Source organism: Vanacampus margaritifer, chromosome 6 (assembly GCF_051991255.1).
Source record: "Vanacampus margaritifer isolate UIUO_Vmar chromosome 6, RoL_Vmar_1.0, whole genome shotgun sequence".
Lineage (NCBI taxonomy): Eukaryota > Metazoa > Chordata > Actinopteri > Syngnathiformes > Syngnathidae > Vanacampus > Vanacampus margaritifer.
Window position 1 is genome coordinate 13,272,522 of NC_135437.1, and position 26,377 is coordinate 13,298,898.

The 26,377-nt window shown below is 36.6% G+C and overlaps 3 protein-coding genes and 9 non-coding genes across 14 annotated transcripts; 1 reads left to right on the top strand and 11 right to left on the bottom strand.

Annotated features, from left to right (window-relative positions):
• Positions 1–590: 590 nt before the first annotated feature.
• LOC144053062 (uncharacterized) lies at positions 591–4,671 on the bottom strand. Its single transcript, XM_077567079.1, has 2 exons — positions 4,032–4,671; positions 591–2,696 (listed from the first exon to the last, which is right to left on the bottom strand). Exons 1-2 carry the CDS (start codon positions 4,138–4,140, stop codon positions 1,240–1,242), a joined length of 1,566 nt encoding a protein of 521 aa, XP_077423205.1. The 5' UTR covers positions 4,141–4,671; the 3' UTR covers positions 591–1,239.
• Positions 4,672–6,208: 1,537 nt separating this feature from the next.
• On the top strand, positions 6,209–11,362 carry LOC144053061 (uncharacterized). Of its 2 annotated transcripts, none has more exons than XM_077567077.1 (2): positions 6,209–6,618; positions 8,876–11,362. In XM_077567077.1, the coding sequence occupies exons 1-2, from the start codon at positions 6,495–6,497 to the stop codon at positions 10,819–10,821; spliced, it is 2,070 nt and encodes a 689-aa protein (XP_077423203.1). In that variant the 5' UTR covers positions 6,209–6,494; the 3' UTR covers positions 10,822–11,362. The 2 variants fall into 2 exon arrangements, with proteins under 2 accessions (XP_077423203.1, XP_077423204.1); XM_077567078.1 differs by having other exon boundaries at positions 6,209–6,600.
• A 554-nt stretch (positions 11,363–11,916) lies between these two features.
• On the bottom strand, positions 11,917–17,847 carry LOC144053063 (uncharacterized). 2 transcript variants are annotated; one of them, XM_077567081.1, is made up of 2 exons: positions 17,381–17,847; positions 11,917–16,144 (listed from the first exon to the last, which is right to left on the bottom strand). In XM_077567081.1, the coding sequence occupies exons 1-2, from the start codon at positions 17,487–17,489 to the stop codon at positions 14,997–14,999; spliced, it is 1,257 nt and encodes a 418-aa protein (XP_077423207.1). In that variant the 5' UTR covers positions 17,490–17,847; the 3' UTR covers positions 11,917–14,996. The 2 variants fall into 2 exon arrangements, with proteins under 2 accessions (XP_077423207.1, XP_077423206.1); XM_077567080.1 differs by having other exon boundaries at positions 17,363–17,847.
• Positions 17,848–19,063: 1,216 nt separating this feature from the next.
• Positions 19,064–19,204, bottom strand: LOC144054345 (U4 spliceosomal RNA). Its single transcript, XR_013294650.1, has one exon. It is a non-coding gene; the product is annotated as a U4 spliceosomal RNA (small nuclear RNA).
• Positions 19,205–19,821: 617 nt separating this feature from the next.
• Positions 19,822–19,958, bottom strand: LOC144054367 (U4 spliceosomal RNA). Its single transcript, XR_013294674.1, has one exon. It is a non-coding gene; the product is annotated as a U4 spliceosomal RNA (small nuclear RNA).
• A 609-nt stretch (positions 19,959–20,567) lies between these two features.
• LOC144054347 (U4 spliceosomal RNA) lies at positions 20,568–20,708 on the bottom strand. The gene has a single exon (XR_013294652.1). It is a non-coding gene; the product is annotated as a U4 spliceosomal RNA (small nuclear RNA).
• Positions 20,709–21,947: 1,239 nt separating this feature from the next.
• On the bottom strand, positions 21,948–22,088 carry LOC144054343 (U4 spliceosomal RNA). The gene has a single exon (XR_013294648.1). It is a non-coding gene; the product is annotated as a U4 spliceosomal RNA (small nuclear RNA).
• A 611-nt stretch (positions 22,089–22,699) lies between these two features.
• Positions 22,700–22,836, bottom strand: LOC144054340 (U4 spliceosomal RNA). The gene has a single exon (XR_013294645.1). It is a non-coding gene; the product is annotated as a U4 spliceosomal RNA (small nuclear RNA).
• A 602-nt stretch (positions 22,837–23,438) lies between these two features.
• On the bottom strand, positions 23,439–23,579 carry LOC144054344 (U4 spliceosomal RNA). The gene has a single exon (XR_013294649.1). It is a non-coding gene; the product is annotated as a U4 spliceosomal RNA (small nuclear RNA).
• Positions 23,580–24,181: 602 nt separating this feature from the next.
• LOC144054341 (U4 spliceosomal RNA) lies at positions 24,182–24,322 on the bottom strand. The gene has a single exon (XR_013294646.1). It is a non-coding gene; the product is annotated as a U4 spliceosomal RNA (small nuclear RNA).
• A 618-nt stretch (positions 24,323–24,940) lies between these two features.
• On the bottom strand, positions 24,941–25,082 carry LOC144054351 (U4 spliceosomal RNA). Its single transcript, XR_013294655.1, has one exon. It is a non-coding gene; the product is annotated as a U4 spliceosomal RNA (small nuclear RNA).
• Positions 25,083–25,655: 573 nt separating this feature from the next.
• LOC144054342 (U4 spliceosomal RNA) lies at positions 25,656–25,796 on the bottom strand. Its single transcript, XR_013294647.1, has one exon. It is a non-coding gene; the product is annotated as a U4 spliceosomal RNA (small nuclear RNA).
• Positions 25,797–26,377: the final 581 nt, after the last annotated feature.

The following is a 26,377-nucleotide window of genomic DNA, read 5'->3' on the forward strand; positions in this document are numbered from 1 at the left end:
CTAAACGCTGGCAACAATTCATACAATAATTACAATACAATACAATGTCAGCATAATTATGTCTTAAAACTCTTAACTGGAGCTTGAACGTGACGTCTGTCGCAACAGTTTGAGGCATTTAAATTGCCGTTGTTCAATAGACAAGCACGTCGTCAGCCCTTATACCGCGACACACTTCCGGAAACAACTTCAAAATAAATGCACTGAAAAGCATTAATCTACATATACTACTTGGAAGTTAAGGTTTATTTTGAAATTGGGTTTCGCTCAGCGTTAGCCGAGTGTACTGTCATGCATACTGGCAGTATGATACTGCCGTTAACTTGACTACGACTATCTGAGCGTGTATCCGAGGCAGAAATGACGAGGACTTGTTGCAGCCCGAGTATAAATGATCGTTTTTGTACGATTATGCCAATTTTGTAATCGTGGCGGTAATAATCGAAATCGTAATTGAATTTCCATTAATTGCATAGCCTTAGTCACAGTACAAAGACCCCCCCCCCCCCAATCCCCATTTAACTGGCATGGCAGTTTGAGAGCGCCACCTTTTCAGTTGTGCGTGAACGTCATGGAGGAAAAAAAGCATGTCAAGAGCAGTACTTTATTCAGATCATAATCAGATATACTTTTTCCATCATCTCACCACAATGAATCAAAGTTTCTCCAAAGTCAATTCAATCATTAATTCCCTTACTGGATGGGAACTTCACACAAAACATGACATACTATATACAACACTGAGTGTTGACACAAGAGCTAATTGTCAACACTTGTCCACACAATACAAGAATACAAATAGACCACAAAAATGTAGATGATTTAAAATCGCTGTCATTGTATATTTTTGATATTAAACATGGAAAATGTAATATATAAGGCGCAGTGCATGTGAGTGGACATTTACAATTGTACACATGCAAGCCAGATTATAGTCAGATAGTCAGGTTGATGTTACATTTTAAATACAAATTCAATTCCAAAATAAGGTAAGTCAAGACACATACAATACACAAGTACACAGATCATTCATTCATACAGCAGTAGAAATGATTTCTGCACCATTTCGATTAAATGAGATTATATCAAGTTTCATTCATCACTGCTATTCTCACCAGCACACTTGTGCCTCAGTTTAGCCTTACTTGGGAATCTTTCGCCACAAACTGAGCAGGTAAAAGGTTTCTCATCAGTGTGGGTTCTTGTGTGAATTTCTAAGTTTCCATTCTGAGTAAAATTTTAAAAACAACCTGCAAAAGCAAAAGGTTTCTCTCCAACGTGGGTTCTTGCGTGTCTTGTTAAATTTCCCTTCCGAGAGAATTTTAGGCCACAAAGTGAGCAAGCAAACGGCTTCTCTCCAGTGTGGGTTCTTGTGTGGTTTTTTAAGCTTCCCCTCTCAGAGAAACTTTGACCACAAACTGAGCAAGCAAAAGGTTTCTCACCAGTGTGGGTTCTGATGTGTATTTTTAAGTTTCCCTTCTCAGAGAATTTTACGCCACAAATTGAGCAGGTATAAGGCTTCTCTCCAGTGTGAGTTCTTGTGTGACTTGTTAAGTTTCCCTTCCGAGAGAATTTTAGGCCACAAAATGAGCAGGAGAAAGGCTTCTCTCCACTGTGGGTTCTTGTGTGTCTTTTTAATTTTCCCCTCTCAGAGAAACTTTGACCACAAACTGAGCAGGTAAAAGGCTTCTCACCAGTGTGGGTTCTGGTGTGTATTTTTAAGTATCCCTTGTGAGCAAAATTTTGACCACAAACTGAACAGGCAAAAGGTTTCTCACCAGTGTGGGTTCTTGTGTGAATTGTTAAGCTTTCCTTGTGAGCAAAATTTTGACCACAAACTAAGCAAGTAAAAGGTCTCTCTCCAGTGTGGGTTCTTGTGTGTTTTTCTAAGTTTCCCTTCTGAGTAAAATTTTGACCACAAACTGAACAAGCAAAAGGTTTTTCTCCAGTGTGGGTTCTTGTGTGTATTTCTAAGTTTCCCTTCTGAGTAAAATTTTGACCACAAACTGAGCAGGCAAAAGGTTTCTCTCCAGTGTGGGTTCTTGTGTGACTTGTTAAATTTCCCTTCCGAGAGAATTTTAGGCCACAAAATGAGCAAGCAAAGGGCTTCTCTCTAGTGTGGGTTCTTGTGTGTTTTTTTAAGTGTCCCTTGTGAGCAAAATTTTTACCACAAACTGAGCAGGAAAAAGGTTTAGTGTGGCTAATCACATGTTTTCTCAATTGAGACTTGTAGCCAAAAGTTTTTTCACACTGAGAACATTTCCAACATTTGCTGTCAGTGTGACATGTCACATCACCGTCAGACTGTTCATAGTCATCAGTGTGAGGAGAGTGTGACGACGTGTCTTCACCATCTGACATTGGAGCTAACCAGCTGTCTGCTTGTGATCCTCCACGGTGGTCCTCATCATCTTCTGTTGTTATTTGTTGTGTTGAGCTGCTGCTTGGAGGCTCCACCCCTTTGTTCTCTTCATATTGACATTCATCTTCAATCTTCAAATGGACATCAGTCACGGGCAACTCTGTGAAATCCTCCTCCTCTTTGATGTGTAGTAGCAGCTGCTCCTCTTTTTTGATGTTGGGAAGCTGTGGCTGCTCTTCTTCTTTAACTTGAAGAGTCTCCAAATCCTCCTCTTCTTTCACGCCAGGGAACTCTGGCTCCTGCCGCTCAGGACAAAGGTATTTTTCACTGACGTCTGCGGGACAAAAGATGGTTTGGTAAAGTCACTTTATTGTGACGTTATATATTTAAGATTATCACATGAGCGACATGAGTGAAAGAAGTAGTGGTCACTATCGAATATTTTTAGAATCGATTAATCTGATTCATTTTAATTTTGCAATAAAGTGTATTAAAAAAAATCCCCCCGATTACTGCTTCATAACCAGTGATTAATTTTTACTTTATATTCATATAGTGATTTTTAAAAAAGGAAATTGATGTACTATGTTACCATTTCGCTCAACTAAAAACAGATGTTTGTAAATATCTTATTTTGATTAAACACAGAAGATAATCTAGTCTTTTTTCATGAATGACTACAGAAATAAGGGAACAATTTCTGTTGATATGTTGAAATCAGAGGATTTGGACAATTTTAAATAAAAAAATGGCTCAAACCGATTACTCGATTACTAAAATAGTTGATAAATATGATAATCGATTACTTGTAGATTAATTGATTAACTTTGACAGCTCTAGAAAGAATAACAAAGCTGGCAAATGATACGTATTTTCTGTATTTTGTTCCAGAAATAACAACATAACTCTGTAACACTGATTGTTCCGGACATAATAAAAAATAAAAATAAAAATAATATATATATATATATACACATACATATATAGACACTGGCCAGGCAGTATTTCATTAATTTGATTTATGATACGCGCACGCACACACACATCTTTGTATCCTCGTGGGGACATCTCATTGACATGATGCATTTCCTAGCCCCTTCCCCTAACCATCCAAAATGATTGCCTACCCCCATTCCTTACCCTAACCTCAACCATTACCCAATTCTAACCTAAACTCTAAAACCAAGTCTTGACCCTCAAAAAGAGGTCTGAACTTGTGGGGACCACCAAAATATCCCCACAATTTCAAGTCAGTCTCTACAATGATAGTTAAACCTGGAAAAACACGCGTGTATGGGCCCCACAATGTTGCAAATTTAGTTTCTGCTCGGATTTATTTCTGATAAACAGAAATGACATTTGGAATTCAATATGCACAAACACGAATGTGGATTCATCTCCTGTGATATCAGTTCTTCATTTGCTTCTTTTTTTGTACCCACAAGTCGAAGTGCCGACGAAAGTCATCTGCAGGACATCACTGGAAAAATAGATGGACTTAAGAACCTCCATGGCATCTCAGACAGCATCATTCAGCTGTACAAGATGGCTATAAAATTTTCATCCCGCCTTGGTGGTGGCATGGGTTCGAAGTTAAAAATCAAAGTGCGTAGTCTATTGTTAAAAAGTATTGATTAAGAAAATGACAAACCTGCTCTGTTCAACTCACCTCGAGGCTGCTTGCAAACAGTGTCCAGCAGTTGACGTTGTCGCTCGTTCTCCTCTTGTGCTCCACAAAGCTCCTCCTCTTCGTATTCGACTTTCGTTATTGCGAACATTTTCACACAATATTCACGACACTTTACGCTCACACTTGGCGTCTGCTGAGCCAATTTGTCATAACAAACGCGTCTCTTTTTTGGTGGCTAGCAAGCTAAGATAAGCTAAGCTAAGCTTAGCTAAACAGGGCCGAGATATTTCGACGAGTGATGTCTGAGACTAATTTAACCAGACACGTAATGTAGCAATTATGTTTGACTTAAATAAAGTAGCGACGGACGCACAGTGTCGATGATTAAGTTCGTTCAGTCCGAATTCAAGATGAATTATGTGTGGCTACGTGAAAGCAGCCTGGAATGGAGTACCTACGTCACGTGAAATCTACGGCAACTGCAGTTAAACAAACGGACAAATCTTGTGTCACGAAAAAACATAATTTAAAATAAAAAAATGTGTACGATTCATATTAATTCCATTTAGAGAATGAAAACAAATCTTTAAACTGCATTTGGACGACTGAGAAACATGTTTAGTTTAGTTCCTTGCTAGTGTAAAGTTGTCAACTCCACATCTTCAACAATCTTGTTCATCAGTGCAGCGTCTCTCTACATCCTTTGATGTGCTACAAAATAAGAGCGTCGAAAACAAATACGTTCGAATGGACATACATACTTAAAAAATATTGAGGGGTTTACCAAAAATAGAAAGTTTTTCAGTATCAATGGATGACATAGTTTAAAAAAACAACTATTTATAGAGTGAGTCATACTAAATGTAACCAGATTGAACGATAGATATTTTGTTAATTTACGTCTACTCTCACCAATGATGTGTGATGGTGACGACACTGAAGGTGAACACTCCAAAGCAATGGAATTCTTATATTTTCTTTTGAATCTAGATTTTATCCAACATGTCAAGTGTACCACTCATTCTTATGCCAAAACATTGGACCTAGTTTTTACAAAAGGTGTCAATGCTGGCCTTTCATCCATCCTGCAGGTCCTTGTGTCTTTATTCTTTATTAGGATCCCCATTAGCTTCCGCAAAGTGGTCGCTAATCTTCCTGGTTCCTCAAATAATTCAACAAAAACATACAAAGTTTAAAATGAATCCATGTAGTAAAAATGAAAAACACTAAACAAAGACAGTATTTAACAGATGAAATAAGTAGAAACAAACAAAAACGACCATACACAATTTGAAAGGTCACAAAAAAATAAAAGAAAAAAATTAATAGAAATTGCAGGTGCATACATTATTAAATGCAATTACATCAATTCCCCAACTATAAGGAATAACCTAGTTCATGTGTATTTTAATAACTTTTTGAAAGACGACTTGTTGCTGACGTTTCTTGCATTAGATGGAAGTCCATTCCAAGCCAAGGAAGCACGATAATAAAGTTTGCAACGCCCTTACCCATTTTAGAAACAATCTGATCAATCTGGTCAGACCAAGATAGTAAATTATCTATTTTTACACCCAGTAATTTGACGTTGGACACCTGTTATACTTGTATTCCATCAACATGCAAATTGAGTACGGTGGCATTAGCAACAGCATACCTGCTGCCAAATACAATAGATTAAAAACAAGGTCCATTGTGTTGCCATATGAGTGGTACAGTTGACATGTTGGCCAAAATCGAGACCAAAAATACAATTTAACAATTCCTTTGCTTTGGAATATTCACTACTTTAACCTTCAGGGTCGTCGCCATCACACATTGGTGGAAGTAGACGTAAATTCATGGTTACATTTAGTATGACTCAGTCTGTAAATACATTTTTTCAAGTATGTCATCCATTAATTTAATACTGAAATAACTTTCTATTTTTTGTAAACCCCTCAATCATTTTTAAGTATGTTTTTCAATTCAAACGTATTTATTTTCTACACTCTTATTTTGTAGCACATCACCTGATGTAGGGAGATGAACGTAACACGATGAACTTATAAACAATGTTGTCAGAAAATGTTGAGAATTTGTATTCGTCCAAATGCAGTTTGAAGGTTTCTTTTTAATTCTTCAAATGAATGTAACTTTAAACGCGTTATTTTAGGATATTATTTTAATACAAAGGGTAGAGCTCCCCCGTGCCTCGAGATTTGTCCAACTGGTGTTGCCGTAGATTTTACGTGACGAAGATACTCCATTCCAGGCTGTTTTTACGTGGCCGCCACATTTCATCCTGAATTCGTATTGAACCAACTTAAACATCGACACTGTGCGTCCGCCACTACTTTATTAAAGTCAAAAGTGATTGCTACATTTCGTGTCTGGTGAAATTTGTATCAGACAGTGCTCGTCGAAATCTCCAGGCCCTGGTTAGCTTAGCTTGCTAGCCGCAAAAAAAGGATACATCACACGCCAAGTGTGATTGTCAAGTGTCGTGGATATCGTGTGAAAATGTTCGCAAGAACGAAAGTCAAGTACAAAGAGGAGCTTTGTGGAGTACAAGAGGAGAACGAGGGACAACGTCAACCGCTGGACGCTGTTTGCAAGCAGCCTCGAGGTGTGTTGAACAGAGCAGGTTTGTCACTTGTTTAATCAATACTTTTCAAAGATATGATTATGTCTGTATTTATTTTGAAAGGACTGGATGTGCTTTTAGTTTCCAACTGCCCCCTCAGTTGGAAACAAAAATCACACCCAGCGCACATACAGATGTGCTTTTCGCTTCCAACTGGGGGGACACGACCACCGGCAGTTCTGATCAGGTTTGTTGACAGGGAAAAAAAAGATTGCTCTTTTGAGAGTTAGCTACAAGCTTATAGGTAAACATGTCTACGTCAATGAAAATCTCACAAAACGAAATGCTGACATTGCCAGAAGGGCGCGACAATTGAGAAAGAATGGATTTATCGAAAACACATGGAGAAAAGACTGCATCCAAACAAAAGAACACTCCTCATCTCAGAAGAAAATACGGATCGTGAAAAGAGTGGAAGAATTGACGGAGTTTGAGAGACAATAACTGCTATTAGTAACTCACATCATTAAATTGTGGATTATATTTTACCCGAATTGAATTATTGTAACATATTACTAATTAACCACAAACTGGAGCTGTCATGATTTGAATAATGTATTCATTATTACTTGCTGACACTGCCAAGGTTAACTCTTGTTTATACACCTGCATTGATAACATGTATTGCTGTTCCTGTAAGAATGTAAACATTGTCTGGCTCTATTTCTGTTTGGACATTTGTTGAAACATGCAAGGCTGTTGTGATAAGGTTGTGTTGTGGCTGCAATGTATCTGGTGTAAATAGTTACTATGGGGTTGGGGAACATAGTTTCGGGGTGCGGCTAGCGGGGGCTACTCCGTCGGGTGGGCTGGCCTTTGTTTCGAGCGCTCAGGAGTATCAAGATCTAAGCATCATCGGATGCTGGCAACAGTGGTGGCTGAACTGACCGGAATGGAGTGAACATTGCTGTGGACGCAATGGGCAGAATGCAAGCCGATCTACTCTTCTGGAAGCCACAACATGTGTGAAAGCTGACTCAAGGTCAGCGAAAACGCTACTGATGAACGAGCATGCACTCGCCTTGGCTGCTTGCCTGGTTGGCTTGGCCTGTTTTACCAATTCCAAATGATTGGTACGAGCTGCAACTTATACACGGACATTACTGAAGATGAACTGAGCGAGGAGTGTGCAGACTTAAGTCTGGGATTGATAACGATATGAATCAATGAACCTTCATAATCAATGTATATGACTGATGCGTATAGTAAGAATCGATGGGGACGGGTTAGTAATAAGCCATGGCTTCTACCCGTCAGCCCTTTTTCGGATGTCAATGTTGCAAATTATATTATGTGATTGATGTAACATGTAATAATGTGTCCGAAAGGAAAAAATGAATAAAAAAACAAAACTCATCATCCGGCAATTTCGTTACGTTACGTTGACAGCTTTCCTCAGTCTCGTTCAAGAGTGTATTGCTGCAGCCTGGAGACCGCCTCGCTCATGCGACGGCGATGGCGGATGCGCACATAAACTTCAAAATAAAAGTAGACGGAAGCGCGCATAAACTTCAAAATAAAAGTAAACGAAGTTTGAGCCATTTCAAAAATAAAATTAAGCAATACACCCATTAACGGAAGCGCTCGATCTTGAACGAAAGCGCCGGCAAAATAAAGTCAAACATAGATGTAAATTTATATTTAAATGTGTGTATGTTTTTAAGGTAGAATTAGGTCAGTTCACTTTTTAATAATCTAAGCCAATGTGAGTCTGACAAAATAACTTTAAAATAACTATATATTTAAAATGAATGTTTCACAAAGGTACACGTATGAATAGGATATAATCGTGCATAAGAACATGCATGAAGATTTGATAAAATTACTTTTTTGTCTCATAAGTGAACTTCATGCATTGTTAGGCCAGTCATCTACAATCTACAGCACATCATTGGTTTGGTTACAATATCCTAAATGTTCATAATTTCCCCCCCACCCCCTTTTTTTTTTTTTTTACCAACATTGATGCATTTTTGTACATTTATTGATGCTTAAAACATGTAATGTCCACAGAACCTGTGGTTACGCATGCGCACTATTGAGGAAACCAAAAACAGCCGTTGGGCAACTCCTTCGCAGCAAAATCCTCTCTAATACTTTTAAATGACTCGACTAATGGAACAAAATACAGACGATACGTAACAGTCAGCTGTGTTATTCTTTCACTCATGTGGCCCATGTGAGTATCTTAAATATAAAATACAAAACATCACAATAAAGTGACTTTACCAAACCATGTGTATTTTGTATCCCGCAGATGTCAGTGAAAAATACCTTTGTCCTGAGCGGCAGGAGCCAGAGTTCCCTGGCGTGAAAGAAGAGGAGGACTTGGAGCCTCTTCAAGTTAAAGAAGAAGAGCAGCCACAGCCTCCCAACATCAAAAAAGAGGAGCCGCTGCCCCCATACATTAAAGAGGAGGATCATTTCACAGAGTTGCCCGTGACTGGTGTCCATTTGAAGACTGAAAATGAATGTCAATATGAAGAGAACAAAGGGGCGGAGCCTCCAAGCAGCAGCTCAACACAACAAATAGCAGAAGATGATGAGGACCACCGTGGAAGATCACAAGCAGACAGCTGGTTAGCTCCAATGTCAGATGGTGAAGACACGTCGTCACACTCTCCTCACACTGATGACTATGAACAGTCTGACGGTGATGTGACATGTCACACTGACAGCAAACGTTGCAAATGTTCTCAGTGTGGAAAAACGTTTGGCAACAAATACCAATTGAGAAAACATGTGATCATCCACTCTAGTGGCAAACCTTTTGCCTGCCCAGTTTGTGGTAGAAGTTTCTTTGAGAAGGGAAGCTTAAAAATACACACAAGAACCCACACTGGTGAGAAGCCTTTTTCCTGCTCAGTGTGTGGTAAAAAATTTACGCAGACGGGACAATTAAAACAACACACACGGACCCACACTGGAGAGAAGCCTTTTGCTTGCTCAGTTTGTGGTCAAACATTTTCTGTGAATGAAAACTTAAAAATACACACAAGAACCCACACTGGTGAGAAACCATTTGCTTGCTCAGTTTGTGGCCTACAATTCTCTGGGAAGCGAAACTTAACAATTCATACAAGAACCCACACTGGAGAGAAGCCCTTTACCTGTTCCGTTTGTGGTCAAAATTTTGCCCGCAAGGTAACCTTAACACAACACACAAGAACCCACACTGGAGAAAAGCCTTTTACCTGCTTAGTTTGTGGTCAAAATTATGCTCACAAGGGATACTTAAAAATACACACAAGAACCCACACTGGAGAGAAGCCTTTTGCTTGCTCAGCTTGTGGTAAAAAATTTGCTGCCAATACAAGCTTAAAACAACACTCAAGAACACACACTGGTGAGAAACATTTTGCCTGCTCAGTTTGTGGTCAAACATTTTCTTTGAATGAAAACTTAAAAATACACACAAGAACCCACACTGGAGAAAAGCCTTTTACCTGCTGCGTTTGTGGTAAAAAATTTGCTGTGAATGAACTCTTAAAAAATCATACAAGAACCCACACTGGTGAGAAACCTTTTGCCTGCTTAGTTTGTGGCCTAAAATTCTCAAAGAAGTATAACTTAACAGTTCACACAAGAACCCACACTGGTGAGAAGCCTTTTGCTTGCTCAGTTTGTGGTCAAAATTTTTCTCAGAAGGGATACTTAAAAATACACACAAGAACCCACACTGGAGAGAAGCCGTTTGCTTGCTCAGTTTGTGGTAAAAATTTTGCTTGCAGTCAACTCTTGAAAAGACATACACCAACCCACACTGGAGAGAAACCTTTTGCCTGCTTAATTTGTGGCCTTAAATTCTCTTGTAAGGGAAACTTAGAAATACACACAAGAACCCACACTGGAGAGAAACCTTTTGCTTGCTCAGTTTGTGGTCAAAATTTTACTCATAAGGAAAGCTTAAAAATACACACAAGAACCCACACCGGTGAGAAACCTTTTACCTGTTCCGTTTGTGGTCAAAAATTTGCTTGCAGCCAACGCTTGAAAAAACATACAAGAACCCACACGGGTGAGAAACCTTTTGCCTGCTTAGTTTGTGGCCTAAAATTCTCAAAGAAGGATAATTTAACAATTCACACACGCACCCACACTGGTGAGAAACCTTTTTCCTGCTCAGTTTGTGGTCAAAGATTCCCAAGTAAGGCTAAAGCTAAGAGCCACAAGTGTGCTGGTGAGAATAGCAATGATTATTGAAGTTTGATATGATCTCATTTATGAATTTACATTTAAAATGGTGCAAAAATCACGCCTACCGCTGAATTAAGGAATGATCTGTGTACTTGTATGTGTCTTGACTTACTCTATTTTTAAATTGAATTTGTATTTAAAATGTTACATCAACCTAACAAAGGGCTGCAAATTACTATCTGACGGCTATAATCTGGCACGTTTACATGTAAATGTCCATTCATATGCACTGTGCCTTATATATTTTTTATATGACATTTTCCATGTTTAATATTAAAGGTAATTTAAATGACAGCGATTTTAAATCATCTACATATTTGTGATTTATTTGTATTCTTGTATTGTGTGGACAAGTGTTGACAATTAGGACTTGTGCCAAAACACTCAAAGCGTTGTATATAGTTTGTCCTATTTTATGTGTGAAGTTCATATCCAGTAAGTGAATGAATGATTAATTTAAATTGACTTTGATTCATTGTGATAAGATGAAAAAGTGTACCTGAGTATGATCCTCAATAACTTCTCAATAATAAAGTACTGCTCTTCACTTGCCTTTCTCTCCATGATGTGCACACACTCACGACTGAAAAGGTGGCGCTCTCAAGATGCCATGCCAGTTTAGTGGGGATTGGGGGGGGGGGGGTTACTACCTGTGTTGTTAGACTAGCTCAGGGGTGTCAAACTCGGTTTTGTCGCAGTCCCCTTTGTAGTTACGGGCTTACCTCAGAGGGCTGTTATGACGGTGAAACCAATTAAATGTTTCTCACCCACCAAACTGATGGATTACTAGTTTTGAAATCAGAAGTCAAGGATAACAGTTTGTTCAGTTATTCAAGTTACAGTAAAAAGGGTAACAAAGGGAAAAATCTCAACATTATTTATTATACATGAGATTTTGGTACAGATCTCAAATCTGTAGGGATCATGCAAAAATATGAAACAGCCCAAGACCTACAAAAAAAAGTATTTCGGAGCCATATATAAAACCCAACAGGAAGTCCACCATTTTGGATTTACTTTCAATTTTTGTCCCATTTTAGGCCTACTATAGAGGTCACATTTTAAAGAACTCTTCCTACAGATTTTATCCGATTGATTTGAATTTGTTTCATTTAAGGATGTTTCCGATGAAAAGTAAAACCAAAACTTTTTTACTGACCGAACGCTGTTGCTGTGGATACATGACGTTTGCCAAGTAAAATAATGCTGATTTGGTTGGTCTAAACTCTAATCATGCATGAAAACTCATGAAATTTTGAAAGCACATCAGACTTGGCCCCCCAAAAAAATCCATATGTAAAGGTTTATTGTACAATATTACAAATGTTCAAATTCCAAAGTACTCCAAAGTGGCCTGGGCTGCGAAAGCCCTTTATAGCTGCTCGCAGCTTTAGTTAAACATTGACGTTTGAAACATTTTAATTCAATCAAAACAAAATGCAGATTCAATGGTATTTTTTAAAGGCAACCGTCAATGTTGACAAAATGTTGAATCAACATCTGATTGACCTTTGGCTGCAGAGGCATGTAAAATTGTGTATCACCAGCATATGAAAACCGTGTAGAGAAGCAATCTTACCCAAAGCGAGCATGTACTGTAAATACAAACCAACAAGGGGCCAAGGACCGATCCCTGTGGCACACCCAAGATGACTGCAGAATATTTAGTCAAACATTTAAAATCAACACGCTGGGTTCTGTTGGAACGATAAGACTGGAACCACGAGAATGCCTGCCTGTGAACCCCAAGACAGCATTTTTCGGTCTAAAAAAATGTGTAATAGACGTTTAAATGGTACTTTGACGTCTAGGCTAAAAGCGGTCTACAACTGGTCAAACAATGAAAGTTTTTTTTAGACATCTAAGCTTAATAAACGTTTACGTCTAGAACGTTTGTCTATTCTTAGACGTTTAAATAACCGCTAATATACGTCTATTTATCGACGTCTAAATTTAGACGTTTTCACTTTTATAGCAGTTAACCTCCATGAGACGTCGTATAGATGTCTGTTAAACTGTATTATTCACAACAAGCCAATATTAAAGGAAATTAAAGTGAATGTTAAATCAGGTTGTCTAAAAAAAAGAACCAAATTTAACCTGTGATCCTTAACTTGATGTAGTTGCAGGATGTTATGACAATTCACATATTACGTGTTTTTGGAACTTTTATTTAGGTTTAATGTCATGCTTATTTTACCACTGGATATAATTACATCTCTTGACGTTAACATTTCAAACATTATCCAACCATCACAAACATTTGAATGTCAAAACAATATATTTTAAATTTCTTTACACATTTTTAAACATGTTGCAATGAAATAAATAAAAAATACAATATTACCAATACAATATAAGCTTTTGTTTTGAAATTGGGGTGGAAAAGTGGTTCAAAATCTATTACAAAATTTCAAGAATAGATTAAAAAAAAAAATACGGACACTACCTGCTTGAAATGCATAAACCGAAACGCAGAATAAGAAAATAAATAAATAAATACACCAATTTAATTTGAAAATTAAATTAAATTATTTAAAAAATGTAATTACATTATCAGATCATCGTTACTGTTTGATCTTGTTTTGTTTTTTAAAACAGCCATGGCTGTTTTTGAAAGCCGGCTGCAAAAATACTGCCATTATTTATATCACATGTTTTGGTTTCAAATCTCCAATATACAATTGTAAAAAAAAAAGATTATTATCTGCAGTAGAGTGTAAATATTTGATGACAAATTACACACTTCTCAATCACTCTTGCAATCACTGCTGCACAAATTTTACTTTGTGGAGTACTGGCTGCAGAGTAGAAAACTTTTTCTTTTTTAAACACTCACCATTGTGATCACTACTTAGGGGTGTAGGCGATATTGCAAAAATTGAATATCCCCATTTTTTAATGATAAAAATCACAAATTTGATTTTATCACGTTTTTTTTATAAATATGAAATTGAAATTAAATTAGAGTAGTATTGAATAAATACTACTACGAGGGAGATTTAAATGTAGGCCTGACAATCCACAGCAACAGTATTTGGCAAGTCAAAAATTTCGCTTTTACTTTTCATCAGGAACATCTTTAGATGAAACATCCACAGATTCAAATTAATCGGATAAAATCTGTAGGAAGAGTTCTTAAAAAAGGGGCCTCTATAGTAGGCCTAAAATGGGCCAAAAATTGAAAGTAAATTCAAAATGGTGGAATTCCTGTTGGGTTTTACATAAGGCTCCAAGAGACCTTTTTGTAGGTCTTGGGCTGTTTCATATTTTTGCACGATCTCTGCTAAAATCTGTACCAAAATGTTGTGTAATAAATAATGTTGAGATTTTGCCCTTCTTACCCTTTCATTACAGTGACTTGAGTAACCGAACAAACTGTTATCTTTGACTTCTGATTTCAAAACTAGTAATCCATTTGCTTGTTGGGTGAGACGAATAAACATTTATTTGGGTTCACCGTTATGACAGCCCTCTGAGGTCAGCTGTAACTCTAAAGGGAACTGCAAAAAAAGTGAATTTCACAGCCCTGAGCTAGCGTATAAGGACAGGTAGTAACACACTGTAGGAAAATCCCAACTCACTTGAGAGCGCCACCTTTTCAGTCGCGAGTGTGTGCACATCGTGGAGAGAAAGGTGTGTGAAGAGTAGTAACTTCGTTCAGGATCATAATCAGGTACACTTTTTCATCTCACCACAATGAATCAAAGTTTTTCCTAAGTCAACTTCAATTATTCATTTATTCACTTACTGGATATGAACTTCACACATAAAAAAAGGACAAACTATACACAACGCTTGAGTGTTTTGGCACAAGTGCTATTTGAAAACAATTGTACACACACAATACAAGAATACATAATCGATCACAAAATTGTACATTATTTAAAATCACTGTCATTGTGATTACCTTTAATATTAATCATGGAAAATTTTATAAATTGAATAAAATACTAGATTATAGCCATCAGAGAGTTTTTTATCTGCAGCCCCTTGTCAGGTTGATGTTAAATTTAAATACAATTTTAATTCAAAATAGGGAAAGTCCAGAGTAAGACACATAATACAAGTATACAGATCATTCGTTCATTCAGATGTAGACATGAATTCTGCACCATTTTAAATGTAAATGAATAAAAAATATATATCATACTTCATTAATCACTGCTATTCTCACCAGCTCACGTGTGCCTCTTGGCTTTAGCTTTACTACGGAATCTTTGACCACAAACTGAGCCGGCAAAAGGTTTCTCACGAGTGTGGGTTCGTGTGTGTTTGGTCAAGCTTCCCCTGAGAGCAAAATGTTGACCACAAACTGAGCAAGCAAAAGGTTTCTCACGAGTGTGGGTTTGTGTGTGTTTGGTCAAGCTTCCCCTGAGAGCAAAATGTTGACCACAAACTGAGCAAGCAAAAGGCTTCTCTCCAGTGTGGGTTTTTGTGTGGTCTTTTAAGCTTCCATTCTGAGAAAAACTTTTACCACAAACAGAGCAGGTAAAAGGCTTCTCTCCAGTGTGGGTTCGCATGTGTCTCTTTAAGTCTCCCTTGCAAGCAAAATTTTGACCACAACCTGAACAAGCAAAAGGCTTCTCTCCGGTGTGCGTTCTTTTGTGCAGTTTTAAGTTTCCCTTGTGAGTAAAATTTTGACCACAAACTGAGCAGGAAAAAGGCTTCTCTCCAGTGTGGGTTCTTGTGTGTATTTTTAAGTTTCCCTTCTGAGTAAAATTTTGACCACAAACTGGGCAAGCAAAAGGTTTCTCACCAGTGTGAGTTCTTGTGTGTTCTTTTAAGGTTCCCTTGTGAGCAAAATTTTTATCACAAACTGAGCAGGAAAAAGGTTTGTCACCAGTGTGGCCAATCACATGTTTTCTCAATTGAGACTTGTAGACAAACGTTTTTCCACACTGAGAACATTTCCAACGTCTGTTGTCAGTGTGACATGTCACGTCACCGTCAGAGTGTTTAGTGTGAGGAGAGTGTGACGACGTGTCTTCACCATCTGACATTGGAGCTAACCAGCTGTCTGCTTGTGATCCTCCACGGTGGTCCTCATCATCTTCTGTTATTTGTTGTGTTGAGCTGCTGCTTGGAGGCTCCGCCCCTTTGTTCTCTTCATATTGACATTCATTTTCAGTCTTCAAATGGACACCAGTCACGGGCAACTCTGTGAAATCCTCCTCTTTAATGTATGGGGGCAGCTGCTCCTCTTTTTTGATGTTGGGAGGCTGTGGCTGCTCTTCTTTAAATTGAAGAGGCTCCAAGTCCTCCTCTTCTTTCACGCCAGGGAACTCTGGCTCCTGCCGCTCAGGATAAAGGTATTTTTCACTGACATCTGCGGGATACAAAATACACATGGTTTGGTAAAGTCGCTTTATTGTGATGTTATGTATTTTATTTTCAAGATCATCACATGTGCCACATGAGTGAAAGTGTAACGTGTGCAAGATGTAAGAATGCAAACATATCGAGCAGGCTACTAATGTGACACCACCACAGCGCAGACACGGACCACAGACAATACTGCAATAATGTGGCATCTACTTTGCCTAATGACTGTAAAAGCGATGTCAGGCTAAGACAAGGGGAGCTGAACACCGATAACGAGCGTGGCAACTATTGTACGTGCTAGGCGTATGTACACAGACTCATGACAGCACGCGGTAAAAAACCTACAAAGAAAGTGGGAAGTTTCCAAGTTTAAAGGATTTTGCTGAGTTCATATCATTTGAAGCGGATATTGTCTCCAACCCGATTACATACAAGCTCTCTATTCAACACACTCCACTACAAACAGGGTTTTTCCTATGTAGAACATTTGGAGGCGGCAGCCACCACCAGCCTGAGCGACTGATATCGCTCAACGCAGCCGCAGCGCTCCAGCTGTGTTGATTGAGCTCGGCAGAAACGTATTTTAACTGCAGTTGCAGCATTGCGCCATTATGGAGGCGCTATATCAACAGCAGTGCACAGGAAAGACCTGAAGTAACAACCGAAGAAGAAACTTTTCTTTTTAACTTTATTGTGCCGAAAAAGAAACAGATCACGGAGCAATCGTTGCACACGCCCACTTCCTGATTGCGAGGCTGAGGACCGATGGCTCTAGCCATCGACAAAGATAAAAACACAGTATATACATTAAACATAATAGTGTTTTATAACAACGCTGTACTATATTTACAATTTAATATGTACTAGTGGATGAATTTTTCATGATTGTAGTAAAAAAAAGAAGAAGAAATTGCGGGTCGCAGCTCGACGGCACAACACCGGTCCATCCAGCTCCAGCTTCGGGTATGGCCGCTTTAGAGACCGCAGGAAGTAGGGTGACCAACGTTTGAAGCTCAATTCATGCGACCCGCAAATTGGAGTCATGTTCTGCAAAATCAGTGCTTGCCCTAATAATAATACTTTTTTAAAAAAAAAAGAAACACTTTGAGAGTGTGGCGCGATACTGTCAGTCGTAACCCACGACAACAAGGCGTAGCCACCAACTTTTAAGTGCAGTCCGCCTGAGTATTGTTGAAAAGTATGGATTAAACAAGTGACAAACCTGCTCTGCTCAACACACCTCGAGACTGCTTGCAAACAGTGTCCAGCAGTTGACGTTGTCGCTCGTTCTCCTCTTGTGCTCCACGAAGCTCCTCCTCTTCGTACTCGACTTTCGTTATTGCGAACATTTTCACATGATGTTCACGATACTTTACGCTCACACTTGGCGTCTGCTGTATCCTTTTTGGCCAAGTTGGCGGCTAACAAGCTAAGCTAAGATATGCTAAAAATAACAGGACCGAGAGATTTCGACGAACGCTAAATGTGGCAATTATGTTTGACTTCAATTAAGTAGTGACGGGCGCACAGTGTCGATGTTTAAGTTCGTCCAATACGAATTCAGGATGAATTATATAATAAGGCGAGTGTGGCTACGTAAAAGCAGCCTGGAAAGGAATATCAATCTTGTGTCAATGAAATCTACGGCAACTTCAGTTGGACAAATCACATGTCACGAATAAAATATATAGTTTTAAAAAACACTAAAATAACACGTTTAATTCTACATTCATTTGGAGATGTATATGTATATCTATATGCAAACTTTTTTTTGGGACGAATACGATTCATGTATAGTATTATTACGCTGTAAACGCGACAGCTTCTTACTAACACATTGTTCATCAATGCAGCGTATCACGGTCATCTCTCGTTATCGGATGATGTGCTACAAAATAAGAGTGTCGAAAAGAAATATGTGTGAATGGATATAAATATTTAAAAATTATTTAGAGGTTTACCAAAAATAAAAAGTTATTTTAGTCAGTATTAAGGGATGACATACTTGCAAAAAAATGTATTTACAGACTGAGTCACACTAAATGTAACCAGACTATTTCGTGAATTTACGTCTACTCCCACCAATGATGTGTGAAGGTGATAACGCTGAAGGTTGAACTAGGGATGCACTGAAATGAAAATGTTTGAAAACCGAAACCAAAACCGAAAATGAGAAATGCTTGGCCGAAAACCGAAACAAAATTACGCCATTGTTTTAAATTAGCATTGCATTTTTTACAAGTATTTCTTATTCATAGGCGGCTAAACTTAGACGTTTGCTAGACGTTCACTTTTAAACCAAACTTAAACCCCATTAGACGTCTGTTCTATTATTCACAACAAATCAATATTAAAGGAAATTAAAGTTGTCAAATTTGAATGTTAAATCAAGTTGTCTAAAAAGGGACCAAATTTAACCTGTGATCCTTATCTTGATGTAGTTGCAGGATGACAATTCACATCACGTGTTTTTGGAACTTTTAATTAGGTTTCAGTAATACTAATGTCATGCTTATTTTACCACTGGATATAAATACATCTATTGATGGCAAAAAAAATAAAATAAATCATCTAGTCTACAAATCTATGTCGTCCTGAGTGTGTTTTTCTTTTTTAAGACAAAAAAAAGTTGTGCTTTACCTTGACTAGTTTCGGCGACGACTGCCGCGTTCCTCAGAAGCTGTCAAACTGACAGTTGTGACGCGGTCATCCAACATCCCCGTGAGCGCCAAAATTTATCCTACCACAAAGCAGGAAAGCAGTTAGGAGCTGCTTCACCCGGAAACATAACAAGGTTTCACCTTGCAGTACTTATATTCACACCAGGTCAATATCTGAACAATCAGTTTCATCCGTTACTCTACTATTCGCCACAATCACCTCGAGCCAAGATTTTCTTTTGTTTTTTTAACAAATATATTAGTCTCCGTGGAGACCGTCAAAAATTGCCATATCCGACTATATTTCAAGTCGTCAAGGCGGGGTATTGGGTAAAGTTTTCAACTAGCAATAATCGCGCCTCGGATGAACCTCATAGGCTACGATACTGCCACTGCGCAAAGCTGTCGGTACAGCGGTACTAACAATCAGGTGACCACCCAGCGAACGTTCCATAGTGACGGTCTCTACACTATACGGTAAATGATAATGGCCATCGATGATTGAGGGTAACTAAAAATATCACGTCGAAAGATACAGATATTCGCAACAGTTTTGGTCTTTTTATTGTGTTATAGGGACATTTCATATTCACAAAATAAAATTAAAAAAAAATACTCCATGCTTTAATATATTTTTTATTAATATCAGTCGTCACATTGAGTCTCTTTAAACTGTGATTAATAAAGAAGTTCAAAATATTTTGTTCATATATTCCAATTTGTTATGTTGAAGTTTGTCATTTTCATTTTTATTTACTTAGGACTGCATACATGTGGTTTATGTTGCTGTAACATTGAACTGGAACGTCAGTGTTTGTATATAGATTTGTTGATGGTTATTATTTGTTATATTTAGAAGATTTTTACTGAATTGTCAATTTATGTTTAGTCAAACAAAACAACATTATAGACTACACAGGTAAATGTTTAAACAGTCAGTAAGCCAGTTCAACCATTATGTTGACATTCCAACTCCCCATAAAAACACTAGTGAAGATTTTACTTTTTACAAATATTTTAGTCTCCAAAGAGACTGTCAAAAATTGCCAATGTTGACTATGCAGTCAACATAGCGGGGTATTGGGTAAAGTTTTCAACTAGCAATAATCACGCCTCGGATAAACCTCATAGGCTACGATACTGCCACTGCGCAAAGCTGTTCATAGAGCGGTACTAAAAATCAGGTGACCAACCAGCAAACGTTTTATAGTGACGGTTTCTACACAATAATGGCCATCGAAGATTGAGGGTAACTAAAAATATCACATCGAAAGATACAGATATTCGCACAGTTTTGGTCTTTTTATTTTGTTATAGGGACATTTTATATTCACAAAATAAAAAAAATACTCCATGCTTTAATATTTTTTTTAAATTAATTTCACTCGTCACATTGAGTCTCTTTAAATTGTGAACAATAAGAAAGGTCAAAAGATTTAGGAACTGTATTCCAATTTGTTTCATTGAAGTTTGTCATTTTCATTTTATTTTGTTTTATTTACTTAGGACAGCATAAATGTGGTTTATGACGATGTAACATTGAACTGGAATGTCAGTGTTTGTAATTTGTTGTTGGTTATTATTTGTTGTCATATTGACAAGATTTTTATTGAATTGTCAGTTTATGTTTAGTCGAACAAAACAACATTATAGACGACACAGGTCAATGTCTGAACAATCAGTCAGCCAGTTTCATCCAATATGTTGATATTCCAATTCACCATAAACACCGCGAGTCATGATTCCTTTCTTTTACAAATATATTAGTCTCCGTGGAAACTGTCAAAAATTGCCATAGCCGACTATATTTCAAATCGTCAAGGCGGGGTATTGGGTAAAGTTTTCAACTAGCAATAATCACGCCTCGGATGAACCTCATAGGCTACGATACTGCCACTGCGCAAAGCTGTCGAAACAGCGTATTAAGAATCATGTGACCACCCGGCAAACATTCCATAGTGACGGTCTCTACACTACAGTATACGGTAAATGGCCATCAAAGATTGAGGGTAACTAAAAATATCACATTGAAAGATACAGATATTCGCAACAGTTTTTGTCTTTTTATTTTGTTATAGGGACATTTCATATTCACAAAATAAAATTTAAGAAAAATACTCCATGCTTTAATATATTTTTTATTAATATCAGTCGTCACATTGAGTCTCTTTAAACTGTGATTAATAAAAAAGTTCAAAAGATTTTGTTAATATATTCCAATTTGTTTCATTGAAGTTTGTCATTTTCATTTTCATTTACTAAGGACTGCATACATGTGGTTTATGTTGCTGTAACATTGAACTGGAATGTCAGTGTTTGTATATAGATTTGTTGTTGGTTATTATTTGTTGTTATATTGAGAAGATTTTTACTGAATTGTCAATTTATGTTTAGTCGAACAAAACAACATTCTAGACTACACAGGTCAAGTAAGCAGTCAGTAAGCCAGTTCAACCATTATGTTGATATTCCAACTCCCCATAAAAACACTAGTGAAGATTTTATTTTTTACAAGTATTTTAGTCTCCAAAGAGACTGTCAAAAATTGCCAATGTTGACTATGCAGTCAACATATTCCAACTCACCATAAACACCGCGAGTCATGATTCCTTTCTTTTACAAATATATTAGTCTCCGTGGAGACCGTCAAAAATTGCCATAGCCGACTATATTTCAAGTCGTCAAGGCGGGGTCTTTTTATTTTGTTATAGGGACATTTTATATTCACAAAATTAAAAAAATACTCCATGCTTTCATATATATATATTTATTTTTAATTAATATCAGTCGTCACATTGAGTGTCTTTAAATTGTGAATAATAAAAAAGGTCAAAAGATTTTGGAAATATTTTCCAATTTGTTTCGTTGAAGTTTGTCTTTTTTCACTCAGGACTACATAAATGTGGTTTATGACAATGTAACATTGAAATGGAATCTCAGTGTTTGTAATTTGTTGTTGGTTATTATTTGTTGTTATATTGACAGGATTTTTACTGAATTGTTAATTTATGTTAAATCAAACAAAAGAAAACAATGTTATAGGTCAATGTCTAAACCATCAGTAAGCAATTTTCATCCATTATTTTGATATTTGAAATCCCCATAAATACGCTGGCTAGTCACAATTTAATTTTACAAATACATTAGTCTCCGTGGAGACCGTCAAAAATTGCCATAGCCGACTATATTTCAAGTCGTCAAGGCGGGGTATTGGGTAAAGTTTTCAACTAGCAATAATCACGCCTCGGATAGACCTCATAGGCTACGATACTGCCACTGCGCAAAGCTGTCAGTACAGCGGTACTAACAACCAGGTGACCAACCAGCAAACGTTTTATAGTGACGGTTTCTACACAATACGGTAAATGGCCATCGAAGATTGAGGGTAACTAAAAATATTACATCGAAAGATACAGATATTCGCAACAGTTTTGGTCGTTTTATTTTGTTATGGGGACATTTCATATTCACAAAATTAAATTTAAGAAAAATACTCCATGCTTTAATATATTTTTTATTAATATCAGTCGTCACATTGAGTCTCTTTAAACTGTGATTAATAAAGAAGTTCAAAATATTTTGTTCATATATTCCAATTTGTTTCGTTGAAGTTTGTCATTTTCATTTTTATTTACTTAGGACTGCATACATGTGGTTTATGTTGCTGTAACATTGAACTGGAACGTCAGTGTTTGTATATAGATTTGTTGATGGTTATTATTTGTTATATTTAGAAGATTTTTACTGAATTGTCAATTTATGTTTAGTCAAACAAAACAACATTATAGACTACACAGGTAAATGTTTAAACAGTCAGTAAGCCAGTTCAACCATTATGTTGACATTCCAACTCCCCATAAAAACACTAGTGAAGATTTTACTTTTTACAAATATTTTAGTCTCCAAAGAGACTGTCAAAAATTGCCAATGTTGACTATGCAGTCAACATAGCGGGGTATTGGGTAAAGTTTTCAACTAGCAATAATCACGCCTCGGATGAACCTCATAGGCTACGATACTGCCACTGCGCAAAGCTGTGGATACAGCGGTACTAAAAATTAGGTGACCAACCAGCAAACGTTCCATAGTGACGGTCTCTACACAATACGGTAAATGATATTGGCCATCGAAGATTGAGGGTAACTAAAAATATCACATTGAAAGATACAGATATTTGCAACAGTTTTGGTCTTTTTATTTTGTTATAGGGACATTTTATATTCACAAAATAAAAATAAAATACTCCATGCTTTCATATATATATATTTTTTAATTAATATCAGTCGTCACATTTAGTGTCTTTAAATTGTGAATAATAAAAAAGGTCAAAAGATTTTGGAAATATTTTCCAATTTGTTTCGTTGAAGTTTGTCTTTTTTACTCAGGACTACATAAATGTGGTTTATGACAATGTAACATTGAAATGGAATCTCAGTGTTTGTAATTTGTTGTTGGTTATTATTTGTTGTTATATTGACAAGATTTTTACTGAATTGTCAATTTATATTACGTCAAACGAAAGAAAACAATGTTATAGATCAATGTCTAAACAATCAGTAAGCCATTTTCATCCATTATGTTAATATTTGAAATCCCCATAAATACGCTAGTCACAATTTAATTTTACAAATATATTAGTCTCCGTGGAGACCGTCAAAAATTGCCATAGCCGACTATATTTCAAGTCGTCAAGGCGGGGTATTGGGTGAAGTTTTCAACTAGCAATAATCACGCCTCGGATGAACCTCATAGGCTACGATACTGCCACTGCGCAAAGCTGTGGATACAGCGGTACTAAAAATTAGGTGACCAACCAGCAAACGTTCCATAGTGACGGTCTCTACACAATACGGTAAATGATATTGGCCATCGAAGATTGAGGGTAACTAAAAATATCACATTGAAAGATACAGATATTTGCAACAGTTTTGGTCTTTTTATTTTGTTATAGGGACATTTTATATTCACAAAATAAAAATAAAATACTCCATGCTTTCATATATATATATTTTTTAATTAATATCAGTCGTCACATTTAGTGTCTTTAAATTGTGAATAATAAAAAAGGTCAAAAGATTTTGGAAATATTTTCCAATTTGTTTCGTTGAAGTTTGTCTTTTTTACTCAGGACTACATAAATGTGGTTTATGACAATGTAACATTGAAATGGAATCTCAGTGTTTGTAATTTGTTGTTGGTTATTATTTGTTGTTATATTGACAAGATTTTTACTGAATTGTCAATTTATATTACGTCAAACGAAAGAAAACAATGTTATAGATCAATGTCTAAACAATCAGTAAGCCATTTTCATCCATTATGTTAATATTTGAAATCCCCATAAATACGCTAGTCACAATTTAATTTTACAAATATATTAGTCTCCGTGGAGACCGTCAAAAATTGCCATAGCCGACTATATTTCAAGTCGTCAAGGCGGGGTATTGGGTAAAGTTTTCAACTAGCAATAATCACGCCTCGGATGAACCTCATAGGCTACGATACTGCCACTGCGCAAAGCTCTGGATACAGCGGTGCTAAGAATCAGGTGACCACCCAGCAAACGTTCCATAGTGACGGTTTCTACACAATACGGTAAATGATAATGGCCATCAAAGATTGAGGGTAACTAAATATATCACATTGAAAGATACAGATATTCGCAACAGTTTTGGTCTTTTTATTTTGTTATACGGACATTTCATATTCACAAAATTAAATTTAAGAAAAATACTCCATGCTTTAATATATTTTTGTATTAATATCAGTCGTCACATTGAGTCTCTTTAAATTGTGAATAATAAGAAAGGTCAAAAGATTTTGGAAATATTTTCCAATTTGTTTCGTTGAAGTTTGTCTTTTTTATTTATTTACTTAGGACTACATAAATGTGGTTTATGACGATGTAACATTGAACTGGAATCTCAGTGTTTGTAATTTGTTGTTGGTTATTATTTGTTATTATATTGACAAGATTGTTACTGAATTGTCAATTTATGTTTAGTCAAACGAAAGAAAACATTGTTATAGACGACACAGGTCAATGTCTAAACAACCAGTAAGCCATTTTCATCCATTATGTTGATATTTGAACTCCCCATATATACGCTAGTCACAATTTAATTTTACAAATATATTTGTCTCCATGGAGACCGTCAAAAATTGCCATAGCCGACTATATTTCAAATCGTCAAGGCAGGGTATTGGGTAAAGTTTTCAACTAGCAATAATCACGCCTCGGATAAACCTCATAGGCTACAGATACTGCCACTGCGCAAAGCTGTGGATACAGCGGTACTAACAACCAGGTGACCACCCAGCAAACGTTCCATAGTGACGGTCTGTACACAATACGGTAAATGGCCATCGAAGATTGAGGGTAACTAAAAATATCACATTGAAAGATACAGATATTCGCAACAGTTTTGGTCTTTTTATTTTGTTACAGGGACATTTTATATTCACAAAATAAAAAAATACTCCATGCTTTAAAATATTTTTTATTAATATTAGTCGTCACATTGAGTCTCTTTAAATTGTGAATAATAAGAAAGGTCAAAAGATTTTGGAAATATTTTTCAATTTGTTTCGTTGAAGTTTGTCTTTTTTACTCAGGACTACATAAAAGTGGTTTATGACAATGTAACATTGAAATGGAATCTCAGTGTTTGTAATTTGTTGTTGGTTATTATATTGACAAGATTTTTACTGAATTGTCAATTTATGTTAAGTCAAACGAAAGAAAACAATGTTATAGGTCAATGTCTAAATCAGTAAGCAAATTTCATCCATTACGTTAATATTTAAAATCCCCATAAATACGCTAGTCACAATTTAATTTTACAAATATATTAGTCTCCGTGGAGACCGTCAAAAATTGCCATAGCCGACTATATTTCAAGTCGTCAAGGCGGGGTATTGGGTAAAGTTTTCAACTAGCAATAATCACGCCTCGGATGAACCTCATAGGCTACGATACTGCCACTGCGCAAAGCTGTCAGTATAGCGGTACTAACAACCAGGTGACCAACCAGCAAACGTTTTATAGTGACGGTTTCTACACAATACGGTAAATGGCCATCGAAGATTGAGGGTAACTAAAAATATTACATCGAAAGATACAGATATTCGCAACAGTTTTGGTCTTTTTATTTTGTTATAGGGACATTTCATATTCACAAAATAAAATAAAAAATACTCCATGCTTTAATATATTTTTGTATTAATATCAGTCGTCACATTTAGTCTTTTTAAATTGCGAATAATAAGAAAGGTCAAAAGATTTTGGAAATATATTACAATTTGTTTCATTGAAGTTTGTCATTTTCATTTTGTTTTTATTTGCTTAGGACTACATTAATGTGGTTTATGACGCTGTAACATTGAACTGGAATATCAACGTTTTTAATTTGTTGTTGTATTGACAAGATTTTTATTGAATTGTCAGTTTATGTTTAGTCAAACAAAACAATGTTATAGACGACACAGGTCAATGTCTGAACAATCAGTAAGTTCAACTCCCCATAAAAACGATGGTCACAATTTAATTTTACAAATATATTTGTCTCCGTAAAGAC

Excerpts from the sequence above, each read along its gene's own strand:
- LOC144053061 (XM_077567077.1), top strand. The coding sequence starts at position 6,495 with ATGTTCGCAAGAACGAAAGTCAAGTACAAAGAGGAGCTTTGTGGAGTA. Across the intron at positions 6,619-8,875 it reads AGGTGTGTTGAACAGAGCAG|ATGTCAGTGAAAAATACCTT; the intron begins GTTTGTCACTTG and ends TGTATCCCGCAG.
- LOC144053062 (XM_077567079.1), bottom strand. The coding sequence starts at position 4,140 with ATGTTCGCAATAACGAAAGTCGAATACGAAGAGGAGGAGCTTTGTGGA. Across the intron at positions 2,697-4,031 it reads TGTTTGCAAGCAGCCTCGAG|ACGTCAGTGAAAAATACCTT; the intron begins GTGAGTTGAACA and ends TTTGTCCCGCAG.
- LOC144053063 (XM_077567080.1), bottom strand. The coding sequence starts at position 17,489 with ATGTTCGCAATAACGAAAGTCGAGTACGAAGAGGAGGAGCTTCGTGGA. Across the intron at positions 16,145-17,362 it reads AGGTGTGTTGAGCAGAGCAG|ATGTCAGTGAAAAATACCTT; the intron begins GTTTGTCACTTG and ends TGTATCCCGCAG.